This window comes from Nanorana parkeri, unplaced genomic scaffold, assembly GCF_000935625.1.
Source record: "Nanorana parkeri isolate BGI_ZX_2015 unplaced genomic scaffold, ASM93562v1 scaffold1708, whole genome shotgun sequence".
In the NCBI taxonomy this organism is placed as follows: Eukaryota; Metazoa; Chordata; class Amphibia; order Anura; family Dicroglossidae; genus Nanorana; species Nanorana parkeri.
In genome coordinates this window covers 166091-178106 of record NW_017307976.1, presented here as the reverse complement: position 1 = coordinate 178106, position 12016 = coordinate 166091, and the positions used below count along the sequence as shown (strand labels likewise).

At 44.3% G+C, this 12016-nt stretch overlaps 1 protein-coding gene across 1 annotated transcript; it reads left to right on the top strand.

The window, feature by feature from the left end:
- The first annotated feature begins 3403 nt into the window (after nucleotides 1-3403).
- LOC108799373 (kelch-like protein 35) lies at nucleotides 3404-10485 on the top strand. Its single transcript, XM_018571235.1, has 6 exons — nucleotides 3404-4291; nucleotides 5568-5752; nucleotides 6705-6823; nucleotides 8256-8444; nucleotides 8860-9048; nucleotides 10109-10485. Exons 1-6 carry the CDS (start codon nucleotides 3474-3476, stop codon nucleotides 10295-10297), a joined length of 1689 nt encoding a protein of 562 aa, XP_018426737.1. The 5' UTR covers nucleotides 3404-3473; the 3' UTR covers nucleotides 10298-10485.
- Nucleotides 10486-12016: the final 1531 nt, after the last annotated feature.

Genomic DNA, 12016 nt, shown 5'->3' with positions numbered 1-12016 from the left:
GAGATTTCGACGAGTTGGAGTTTTCGATAGAACACCGGTCAGAGGAAATCTTCCTCTGTCCAGAAGTTCCGGTATCAAGTGTAAGTTTCGGAGCATTTGGGCGAGTACGAGTACTCATTCAAATACTCGGTATCAGTACTGATACTAGTATCGGTATCAGCGCATCCCTACAAAACAGGAACCCAGGGCGGCCAATCAGAAATCATCGTTCAGCCTCTGCAATGCACAGCAGATGGGAATTGCAACTTTTTCTGTACCAGTGTGTGCATGAGCCCTGATCTGGAGCATTGTATGGCAGGCTGGTCATTTGGAATGATGCCGATTGTGCGATGCCACATGTTTGCAGATCTGTAGAAGTCACCTCTGCGTGAACTCTGGAGGACAGACCGGCCACGGAACAGATCTGCTACTTCACCTAAAACCATTTCCCTTTTTCTTCAAGGCAGACGGCGAGCTGGCTCAACGCCTAACCTCAGAAGACTCGGCTTCTCACGGGTCACACAAACACGTCTTACCACATCTGTCTGCAATACACAGCACGTGTGTGTGTGAGAGCGAGAAGTCAGACAGGGGCGGCGACATGTGTGTGAGAACATAGGAATGGCGACATGCAGACATTCACTGAGGAAAGCAGAATATTGATAACAGGCGCATTAAAGCTGACTTGGCAGTAAATTGCACGGTCTGCTCAAGCTGGCCATACACCAGTTTCATTTTGTTTGAAATTGTTCCTTTAAGAACATTGATTTGGTTATCTAATGGTTAGTGGGGTCTAATCGCCATTCCTTGTTTGGCCATAGTGATGAGTAAGGATGAGCTCAGGTTCCACCAGGACCTGAGATTGTCCAAACCTGGAACAGACATGGGGCCACCCACCCAATCAGCTGTGGGCTGGGGCATTCCCCTCCCTGCAGCTGCACATAATCAAAGGGGTGGGATGCTTGTAATGATTTCATTGGCCTTATATGGCCACATGGGTATATTAGGTCAGTGTCATTGACCAAATATAGCCATGTGGCCATATAAGGTCAATTACATCACTGCATCCCTTCACTTTGCTTACATACAGCTTTGGGTAGTGGATTACGTGGCCTCAGCTGATTGGGTGACAGCGGGAGGAGCTTCCTTTCAGGTTTGGAGAAGGGAGGTGTTGTCACTTCCAGCGATATGAAATAATATATATATATATAATATAACTTTTTACAGGTATGTTTTACACCTGCTAACAGCAGGTTATTTGTAAAAGGGGGAGGGGCCTGGGCAATAGGGACGGACCATTCTACTGCAAGGCCTCTTTTATGTGAGCGTCAGGGTTTACCATTCCCCCTGAAAAAATGATCCATGGTGTACCTTGTCTCAGGCATGGTTGAGCCAAGGTTTGTAGGCATTCAGGAGGTGATATTACCCTTAAAATGCTGCGCTGCAACTGTGCACCAAGCAACATCAAAGCAGGAAACTGGGGAATACACCTGCAATTTCAATTCCTGTCTGTCTGTCAACGTCTGACAACATAACTTCTTATCCGGATGCAGTAAAAATAAATTATGACCGGCAGAGACATGAATTCATTAGACAAGAACAAAAACGTAAATACCTGGTGATTCTGTAAATGAATGTAAACCCAAATCACCAAAAATCTCCTAGAAACTGCAACATGTTAATGTCATTTCAATAGATGTTCAATCTACTTAAATCTGCAGCTTTCAATATTCTAATCCCTGGTAGTAATCCTGCCATGAGCCTCCTTGTTCAGGCTCTTCCTGTTATAGGGTGACAGTTATCTCCGAACTGAGCTCCTCGTGGTCACACACGTCCCTGGTGGAGGCAACGCGTGCCTGTGCCGACACATATTATTATGGTCCACCGTAGTCACTATCAGGGGTCGATCCAGGAGGTAGCTGAAAGAGCCTGGAGGCGATCAGCAAAACTGAAAGGGAAAATAGGATGAAAAAAGGTGACAACTGCCTATTTCTGTGTCTCAATTGTGCTCCCCCCGCTGTCATCCTGTCCCTGGTTGGGGACCGCAGGGGGCTGTGCTGACACACATTGCTCAGGCATTTTTATATCATTGTCTTTATTATTTTATTTGTATTTATATTATTATTATTATATGAATTTACGCTGTTTTATTTTTGAGGTTTTTTTCTGTTTCAGGCACATTCAAAATAGCAGCTTCTTTGCCTATTAAGACACACACACACACACATATATATATATAGTTCAGAAAAATGATGTGTGACCAACCCTGGGGTAAGTGCATGTAGACAGGAAGTAGCCGACAGAGGAGGAGATTAGCAGAACTGAGATGGAATAAAAGATAGAAAAAGGAGAAAACAGTATTTTATTTTTTTTAAATGCCATTTGTTCATGATAACGCGGTGCTTCAAGAAATGAATTGTTATCCAGTTCGAGTTTAATTAAGATGTATTTTGAATTAAAATGTATTCATTGCACAGAAAGTCCCTTTATGGAGATCTCCTGTGTTACCGGCCATATTGCTCATAAACAGAGGAGGCAAATTAAAAATTAAAATCGAGGATTCCCCCTGCTGCAGCCTGTGCTACCCTAATTGCTTTTGGCACGTGCCCCCCCCGGCAAAGACAATTAGTCAGCGCCTGGGCCTTGCAGGGGATTCTGGGTATTTACTAGAGCCTAAAATCAGCTGCACGTCTAAGTGGCTTCTTATCTGAGAGTAAATATTGTCATTTGGTAAAGACGATTTGTGGACCCAGAGAAGCAGATGTGAGTTGGCTTAAAAAATTTGAAATGTTTCCGTCCTCACAGAAGCCAAGGTCCTGATCGCCTCTGCAGATGTGCTGCACATGAATTAATAAAGTTTTTTTTTAACAGTGATGAGCCACAAAAAAAAAATGATGGTGCAAATTATTTTATTAAGGGCGTGCTTATGTAGCAAAACAGGAAACATGAAAACCAGTCAATTCCATACGACTTGTGTTAGGAATGCTGCGTCTCTAACATGACATATCCACCAGGCTTGTTTATTACTGTGCTGCTGTGAGCCATATAATATTTTGATGGACTAATGTCTTTATTCAACCTCAAATACTATGTAACTATGTAACTATGTAAGATAAAGCAACGCGAGAAGCCACACAAACATTATGCAGATTCTAGCCAATAGCATGAGAGGAGGGGGGACGCTCTTGTGTTGGGGAATGGAGTTGAGTAAACTTGTGAAAAGTTCTGTCACTTGTGGTTTAGTGAAAGTTACTTTAAAAATTGGCAAATCTCCCAAATTTAAGCATTTCTGAAGTAGCAAGTCCCATTGGTGCCAATTTAATGTTTTCTAATAAAAACTCTAATTACATTTTTCCAACGTAACAAGTCTTCTGTTATTAATTTCCTGGCTCACCTCTAATCATTGTCTTGTTTTTTGCAGGATGGAAAAGACTTCTAAAGGAGAACTAACATCAGAATCTATCAGTCTTGAAAACTCCTTCCAGGAGCCAAGAATGGTGAGACAACAGATATGGCCTTGCGGCGGGGCGTGCCATGCCAGGGAGATCCTACAGAGTCTAAACATTTACAGGAAAAGTGGGATTTTTACTGACGTGGTCCTCCAAATTGAAGACCAGACCTTCCCCTGCCATCGCGGCATTTTGTCAGCCAACAGTTCTTATTTCAGAGCCATGTTTGGAGGAAGCCTCAAGGAGAGCAATCTCAGTGTTATCAACATTCAAAAGCTATCAGCCCGAATCATGGGCTTTCTGTTGGACTACATGTATGGTGGGAACCCACCAATACAAGAAGACAATGTGGAAGAGCTCTTGCAGGCTTCAGATCTCCTCCACATTTACAGTTTAAGAGATGAGTGTGTGAAATTTTTGGACAGCCAACTGGACCCTTCCAACTGTGTTGGCATCATGAAGTTCGCAGATTTGTTCTCAATCGCTTCTCTGTCCGAGAAAAGCAAAAAGCTTGTGCTGGAAGGTTTTGAGCAGGTCTCCTGCCATGAGGAGTTCACGCAACTGAGCAAAGAGGAACTGATCGAGTACTTGTCCAATGATGACCTGGTGGTGAGCAAAGAGGAAGTTGTCTTTGAAGCCGTCATGCGGTGGGTCAAGGAAAACAAGACTACTGGAAGTAAAGCTTTGAAGGATCTTCTGGAACATGTGAGGCTGCCGTTGCTGGACCCTGCTTATTTTCTGGAGAAGGTGGAAATAGATAAGACTATGCAGAACTGTCCAGAGTGTTTCCCTTTGTTGCATGAGGCTCGGATGTTCCATATTCTTGGGAATCCAGTAAACTCTCTCAGAGCAAGGCCAAGGAGGTAATAAAAAGTAGAATTTGTTTCGTCATTTGCGTTTCATCCTGTATCCAAGTTTCATTAACCAAAACGTATGTATACTTAGGTGATAAAAATGTTTTTGGGGCTCCCCCGAAATTATACTCATTTGCACTCACAGGTTGTCCTGAAACATTCTATCGTAACTGGACTTGGGTCACCAGCTCTGTATTACGAAGCTGGAGGCTGGCATTGACTTCAACCAACAGTGCAGCTAGCTACCCGGATAGACACGTCACTGCACATGGTGCTGCAGATGCTATAGTGCAGGGGTAGCCAAACTCCGACCCTCTGGCTGTGGTGAAACTACAAATCCCATGATGCATCTCTCTCCGGGAGTCATGTCTGTGGCTGTGAGAATCTTGCAATGCCTCATGGGATTTGTAGTTCCACCACAGCTGGAGGGCCGGAGTTTGGCTACCCCTGTTTTAGAGGGTGTTTAAGCTATGCAGTTTTATTACATGTAGTGTTCATTCTGTTTTTTCTCCTCTTGTGTATTTGATTGTGAATTGTGCTCTGTTTTTTCAGTTTTTCTTTTCCTTTGTGTGAAAAAAACAAAAACAGAGAACAATAAGGCACAAGAACAGGTCTACAGTAGTATAAAGGAGCTTATGTAACCCTTAGAAGCCATTTAAAGCCCACTGTACCCTTAAAAAAAACTGTTTAAAGGAGAACTATGAGGTGAGTGATTTTCACTCATCCTCATAATTCTAGCCGACCTGTGACAATGAGACTGTCACAGGTCGGCTCAGTAGATCGGGAAGTGAGCGAACACATACCAGGTTCGCTCACCTCTCGCTCCTGTCACTGCAGAGAGCCGTGACAGGGGAGTGACTGGATCCTCCCCTGTCCGGAACGGACGGGGGAGGGGGCGGGCACAGCTGGCTCTGCCTCTAGATAGGCAGAGCCAGCTATCACTCACACAGCTGGGTGGATCCAGACAGTAATGTCGGGATCCATTTCAGCTGCGGCTTATACTGAGCTTTGGGTGACAGGAGGACACTAGTTTGTGTCCTCCTGTTACCCTTAGGAGAACTATGGGTAAAAGCCCTAACCCCATAGTTCTCCTTTAATTTTATATTCCTCACTGACTCAAATGAATTTCACCAAAGTGTGGACATTTTGCAAACCTTTTTTAAATTTTCATGAAAATTGTGGGCAATTTTGCAAATTTTTGCTCATCTTTAGTGTTCAGTCACTGAACAATTTGGGAACAATAAAAGAGCAATTGAAGTTTACTGTTTCCTATGCTATCTTGCAGATTCGCAGACTTGTCGGAAGCCATCGTCATTATCGGCGGTTGTGATAAGAAGGGACTTTTAAAATTACCCTTTACTGAATGTTACTATCCAAAGAGTGGGCAGTGGAAGCCTCTTGCCAGCATGCCAGGATATACCAAGTCTGAATTTGCTGCCTGCACATTAAAGAATAATATATACATCTCAGGTAAATGCCCTTTCTGCTTTTCTAGAAACCGTACAGTTGAAGATATATTTTCAACAATTAAAAAAATACACTATATCGCCAAAAGTATTGGGACGCCTGCCTTTACACGCACATGAACTGTAATGGCATCCCAGTCTTAGTCTGTAGGGTTCAATATTGACTTTAATGCGTCCATTTTTTTCTACTGTATTCAATATGGAGGTGAGCTCTTAAGCCACCAGAGTGAGTACATCCAATTTACATTCCCTTCTTAACCACTTGAGTACCATGGATGGAAATTAGATGTAAGGAGGAAGGGGGGGGGAGTGCAAAATTAATAAATTATCCCAAAATTACAACCCCCCTACCTTGAATCTGCTGCTGATCTGGAACTAATGATTGATGTTCCTTCTTCTTATGTTGTGGGAGTAAGGGGCAAATGGGCAGTAGTACTGTTTACATATGCAATCATTGTGAGTGGCCATCACAACCATCACTAACTACAGAGACCTTTAGATTGGCTCTGTACACTGTGCCTGTGAAGCCATTGGCAGATCTCCCCTCACAAATGTTCCATTGACACCTGTTAAACTTCTGTCCTTATAACAATGGTCACCAGAATATTTAGAGGGTGCAAAAAAACCCTAACAAGGTCTCTAGTTCTTCCCTACTCTATCTAAAATGTAAAAAGTGTTGGAGTTTCACTTTAACTGCTTGGAAACACATTCAAGATGGCATATGGGAAACAAGTACACAAATGGAGACCTAAACTGGCTGGGCCCTTGATGACAGCTCTTAAAGGATAGGCTGTATTAGGAAATTAGCTTAATTGTAATGGATGTATCAGAAGGTCCTAAGGTGTTTCCAAAAACAATAGCTGAGAAAATAAGAAATCTGCATCAGGTAGAGAGTAAGAAAAAGCTCATTCTGGCTTCATTATCATGATGTGACCTCCATCATTGTCCTTCCTCAGGTGGACACATTAACAGCAGCGATGTTTGGATGTTTAACACTCAGCTCAATGCCTGGATCAGAATCGCATCATTAGCAAAGGGCCGATGGAGGCACAAAATGGCCATTCTGAACGGAGAGGTAGGACATTTTTAAGAATTTTGCTAAAAATAATTCTACCATGAAAGGAGTTGGGCAGAAGGCATTGGCTATGACGTCCTACACAACACTCACCTTCTCCATTCACCACGGATCAGTGACTACTGAGAATGAGCAATACTGAGAGTGTTTATTTTCTTTAAATGGAGAAGATGGGGGCTCTATCCTTCCCCACTTTTTTTTAATAACATGGCACATAGAAGGCACTCTGCTGTGCTTCTGGCTAAAAGCAACTTTATTGTTCAGTCCCAGCATGAACACTGACACTCCAACCCAAACTTTACGCGGACACATTTCACCCTGTAATGAAACTTAATTGTACAATTCAGATCCGTTAAGAGGCGAAATGCATCAGAGGGGAGTGGGTTGGAGTGTCAGTGCTTACACTGAGCCTTGCATAATAGGGTTGTTTTTAGCCCAAAGGAGAACAGTGTGGCCATATATGTGCTACGTGAGTCTGAAGGCGGCTGACAGATCCCGGAGGGACCTGCACCTGTGACTGGATGGAGGGGCAGGAGTGCCTGTAAGTTGGGAGAGATTTCCCCTTACTTCTTGTGTTTGTGACAAGGTTGTAATTGTTACAATAAGCGATGAAAAATATTTCCTCAACAAGACACAAGCAGAACTAAAACTTAAGGTTCTAAGCCTCATCCATCCTGTCCAAGTCAAGAACAACATTTTTGGTTGATGTTCCACCTCAATGGGACAAAAAAACACCATCTTAATTTCCCTTTATTGCTTCTCTCCTGCAATAAGTGTGAGCAGCACTGTGTGTGACCATACAGTCATGTCTAGGTAATGTCATCATTTCTTCAATACACATAGAGCTGTATGAACTTCTGAGAACTTCAATAAGTTGTGGTTTGTACACAATTTTTGAAAAATTCCCAGGATATCTGAATCAGAAGTCTCCATGAAGTCAATGCAAATCAACCAGACTCTAAATTGTGCAAAATGGTTTACGAAGCTCCTGGGAGTCAAAAAACATACTGAGCCACTTGCTTTAAAACTTCTACTCAGGAGTTGCCAGGACCTGGTGGCACTAGCACTCAAGCCAAGGGTGCTCAGAGGATATGACAGGCAGGCATAAGGCAGAAACGGCCTTTGCTCCCCTTCTCCCAAAAGACTTTTGGGAATCTGAACCCCCCAAAAAAGCTGAAATTAGTATAGGACATCCAAATTCATGAAATCTAGTCAGAATCGAATGTCATCCAGGTTTCTGGATCAACTCTAAGTACACATGGTGTTGAAACATGGCACAGAGCAGCACAAAAACTCATTGGGAGAGACAAATATGTATATCGAACAATGGATTTTATATTGAAGTTGTCTTTTTTAATATGTTGATTGTCCATCTGGTATATATTTACTTTGGATATTAAAGAAATCAATATATCCCACTTTAATTCCCTAGATCTACGCTGTTGGGGGCTTTGATGGCATGAAAAGGTTGTCTACGGTGGAGCGCTACAACACGTTCACTAACGCCTGGATCCCAGGAACTCCCATGTTGGAAGCTGTGAGCTCTGCGGCAGTGGTGACCTGTATGAACAAGCTCTATGTCATCGGAGGAGCAGTAGAGGATTATGGGAACACAGACAAGGTACGGAGGGCCACCAACTTCACTGCTCTCAGCATGAACAATACGTTGACAATGTCCATATAAAACCAGTTTTATTTGGATTTCGATAGTATCATGTCAATGAGGGGAAATGTACTTTTACAAACTTAACACTAGACCAGGTGTCCCCATTGGATAATTTCACTCACCTTATGTTTTGGGGACAACCTTCAATTTTGGATGTCTTGTCACTTTCTGCCCTGTTACAATGGCCAACAGGACAGATCTTCATCCAGAATGTGTTCAAATCGAATGCTGTACACATTTTAGCAGCTGCTCTTCCTTAGCCTGTTGCCCAGGATGGCAGTGTGCAGAAATTTACATAAATGTTGCTAGATCCTTGTAATATATATGTGAAACTTTTTTATTACTAAGTTGAATTTTAATTTCTTTCCAGGTCCAGTGCTACGACCCAGAAGAAGACAAGTGGACATACAAGTCTCCATCCCCCTTCTCCCAGAGGTGTATCAATGCTGTTGAGTTGGATGGAATGATCTACGTTGTTGGGGGTCTGTTGAGCACAATATTTAGATACAACCCAAACACAGATGAGTGGAGTGAAGCCGCTTCCCTGCCAGGCCCTCTGGTGAGTGTACTATCTGCCACTTAATAAAAATAGAATTAGTTTGGAGAGTTAAAGGGCCGATTTACCCCAAAGTAATAATTTAGTGATAGATGGAGCCTGGTGGGTTGAGTGAGTTCATGATTTCAATAAGATCTCCCTGCCATAATTCCTGGTTCTGCTCCTGTCCACCTGGAAGTTTTGGGTGTCCCCATCCACCTTTGTATGTTCTACCTCCTCCTGTTGCATAATGTAAAAGAAGCAAAATACCCAGCAGGAATGGTGGGAATCCCTCATAATAGACACAGCAGATGTACAGACCCGGGAATTCAGCACAGGGATGATGGGAACTCCTCATAATTGGCACAGCAGATGTACAGACCCGGGAATTCAGCACAGGGATGGTGGGAGCCCCTCATAATGGGCATAGCAGGTTTACAGACCCGGGAATTCAGCACAGGGATGGGGGGAACTCCTCATAATTGGCACAGCAGATGTACAGACCCGGGAATTCAGCACAGGGATGGTGGGAGCCCCTCATAATGGGCACAGCAGGTGTACAGACCCGTGAATTCAGCACAGGGATGGGGGGGAACTCCTCATAATGGGCACAGCAGGTGTACAGAGCCGGGAACTCAGCACACGGATGGTGGGAAATCCTCATAATGGGCACAGCAGGTGTACAGACCCAGGAACTCATCTCAAGGATGGTGGCAACCCCTTATAATGGGCACAGCAGGTGTACAGAGCCGCAAACTCACTGCAGGGATGGCAGGGACCCCTCATAAGGGCACAGCAGCTATGAAGGCCTGGGAACTGTGCAGACCCAGTGCACTCACTAATCAGCGCTTAGTTACAAACCTGGTCAGACATACCCTCCCCTATATTCCTTTGCCATACAAGTCTGTTTGAGGACACTTTTGATGAGGGGTGATATGGGGGGTTTAGCTGTATTCTATGCAGAGCACTGCAGTGGGAGAGCAGGAAGCAGCGTTTGTCCTGGGAGGTATTTTCAGGCAGAAATCAGATTTGTTGTCACCAGTTTTTCAATCTCTGTCACTAAAACACAAATCCTGATTTGCAGGAGAGCTGCGGAGTGACCATTTGCGGTGGGAAGATTTACATCCTGGGCGGAAGGGATGAAAACGGAGAAGGAACCGAGAAAGCTTTCGTGTACGACCCAAAATCGGGGCACGTGAGCGCGGAACCCCCTCTGCAACGCTGTACCAGCTATCACGGCTGTGTTACAATCCTGCACAGGTCGGAACCATAATGTCTTCTCTACGACCGCGCGCATCAAACTCAGCGACTTCTTTTGTTTACGGACTCATTGAAACTGTAAATCTTATTCTCATTGATAGTCAATGTTTCACAAGCCGATAGGTGCTTCGATTTTGGTATGTACTTATGTGCAGACTTTAGACCGGTGTCTCGTGTACTCCTTTTTGTTGTACTATTATTTTAGATAGAGATTATTTGTGTCGTGCGGTAGCGTCTGGCGCATTGGTACGGTTGGGCATTTATTAAAACTGGAAAAGCCGTGCAGTCCGGGAACATTGGCTCAAGCAGCTGCGCTACGACCGTGGGAATGAAAGGGGCTGAACCAGGCTGAATACACTATTGTGAATGGCCATGGGAGCCATTGTAACCCTGAGAGTGAATATGAAGTATTTTGCAATTCTGAATGCAGTGGTAGAACATTGCATTGTGCTAGCCATCAGTGCAGGAAGTTTAGAGCAGGAGTAGGCAACCTTGACACTCCAGCTGTGCTGAAATTACAAATCCCACCATGCCTCTGCCCCTGGCAGTCATGCCTGTGGCCAGTGGCGTAACAATCGCCATAGCGACCGAGGCGGCCGCTATGGGGCACGGGCACAGGGCGGCCCGGCCAGGACACCCCCCTGATGCCGTGCGGGCCACCTGGGTCGCTATGGCTTTGAACACGCCGCTGCTCAGATCACTGTTGGTGATCTGTGCAGCGATGCATTCGTCTCCACAGCCGCTGCTGAGTCAATGAGAGCCAGCAGCGGCGGTGGAGGAGGCTGGATCCGGCAGGCGAGGAGAAGGCGGGGCCCGGGGGTCAGCAACAGAGAAGGAGGCTGGCCCGGCGACGGAGGAAGAGGCTGGCCCGGCGACGGAGGAGGGAGCGGGCTCGGCGACGGAGGAGGGAGGAAGAAGAGGCGGACAGGTAAGGAGTGTGACCAGCCCACCTGAGGATGACCCTGCAGAGCCCACCATAGAGAGGGACTGTCATGCTAAGTGCACATGCCGTATAACAGGCGTAGGGAATCTTCGGCAATCCAGCTGCTGTGGCACTACAAGTCCCATGAGGCTTTGCAAAACTCTGACAACCACAAGTATTTTGGGATTTGTAGTTTCAGCATAGCTGCATTGTCAAACGTAGCCTATCCCTGTTGTATCGGTTCTATTTCATAATAGGCATTGGTTTTTATAAATGCCCCCTGACATGTTCATCATTATCGCCACTTAGAACGTTGCAGTTTGTACTTTAATGTTGTACTTTTATTATATTATTAAATGTGTTATTGTTGTTTTTTTTATGTTATTGTTTGTGTGGAACACTTTGTGCTACTTTTCGGATCCATGTGCCAAATTTGATACCTTTGCGATACCTCTGTGGCTGGACTATGGAGTGTGAACCTTTGTATTGTCTATTTTGTGTGTCAACATTAAAAAAAAAGATAGAAAAAAGTGTTTGTGTGTCACTAATCGATGTAAACAGATTATTATTATTAATATTATTATTCAGGACAGGGCCCTATTTACTCTCTGCTGCCCCAAAGTCAGGTTTCTCAATTCACCCCCCTTCCCGCCAACCCCCCAATGGAGAATGGCAACCAAATGGCGGGGGCGGCAGGGTTAGTTTTAATTTGTTTTGGGTTTTTTACTTTTTTAAATTTTTTTTAACTTTTAAATTTTTTTATCTCATTATCTTTTTTATTTTTTATAATTTTTCTCTTATAATTTTTTA

What these genes read in the sequence shown, in the direction of transcription:
- LOC108799373 (XM_018571235.1), top strand. Translation starts at nt 3,474, where the DNA reads ATGGTGAGACAACAGATATGGCCTTGCGGCGGGGCGTGCCATGCCAGG. An exon ending in TGGCCATTCTGAACGGAGAG is followed by an intron (nt 6,824 to 8,255) that starts GTAGGACATTTT and finishes TTAATTCCCTAG; the next exon opens with ATCTACGCTGTTGGGGGCTT. An exon ending in CTTCCCTGCCAGGCCCTCTG is followed by an intron (nt 9,049 to 10,108) that starts GTGAGTGTACTA and finishes CCTGATTTGCAG; the next exon opens with GAGAGCTGCGGAGTGACCAT.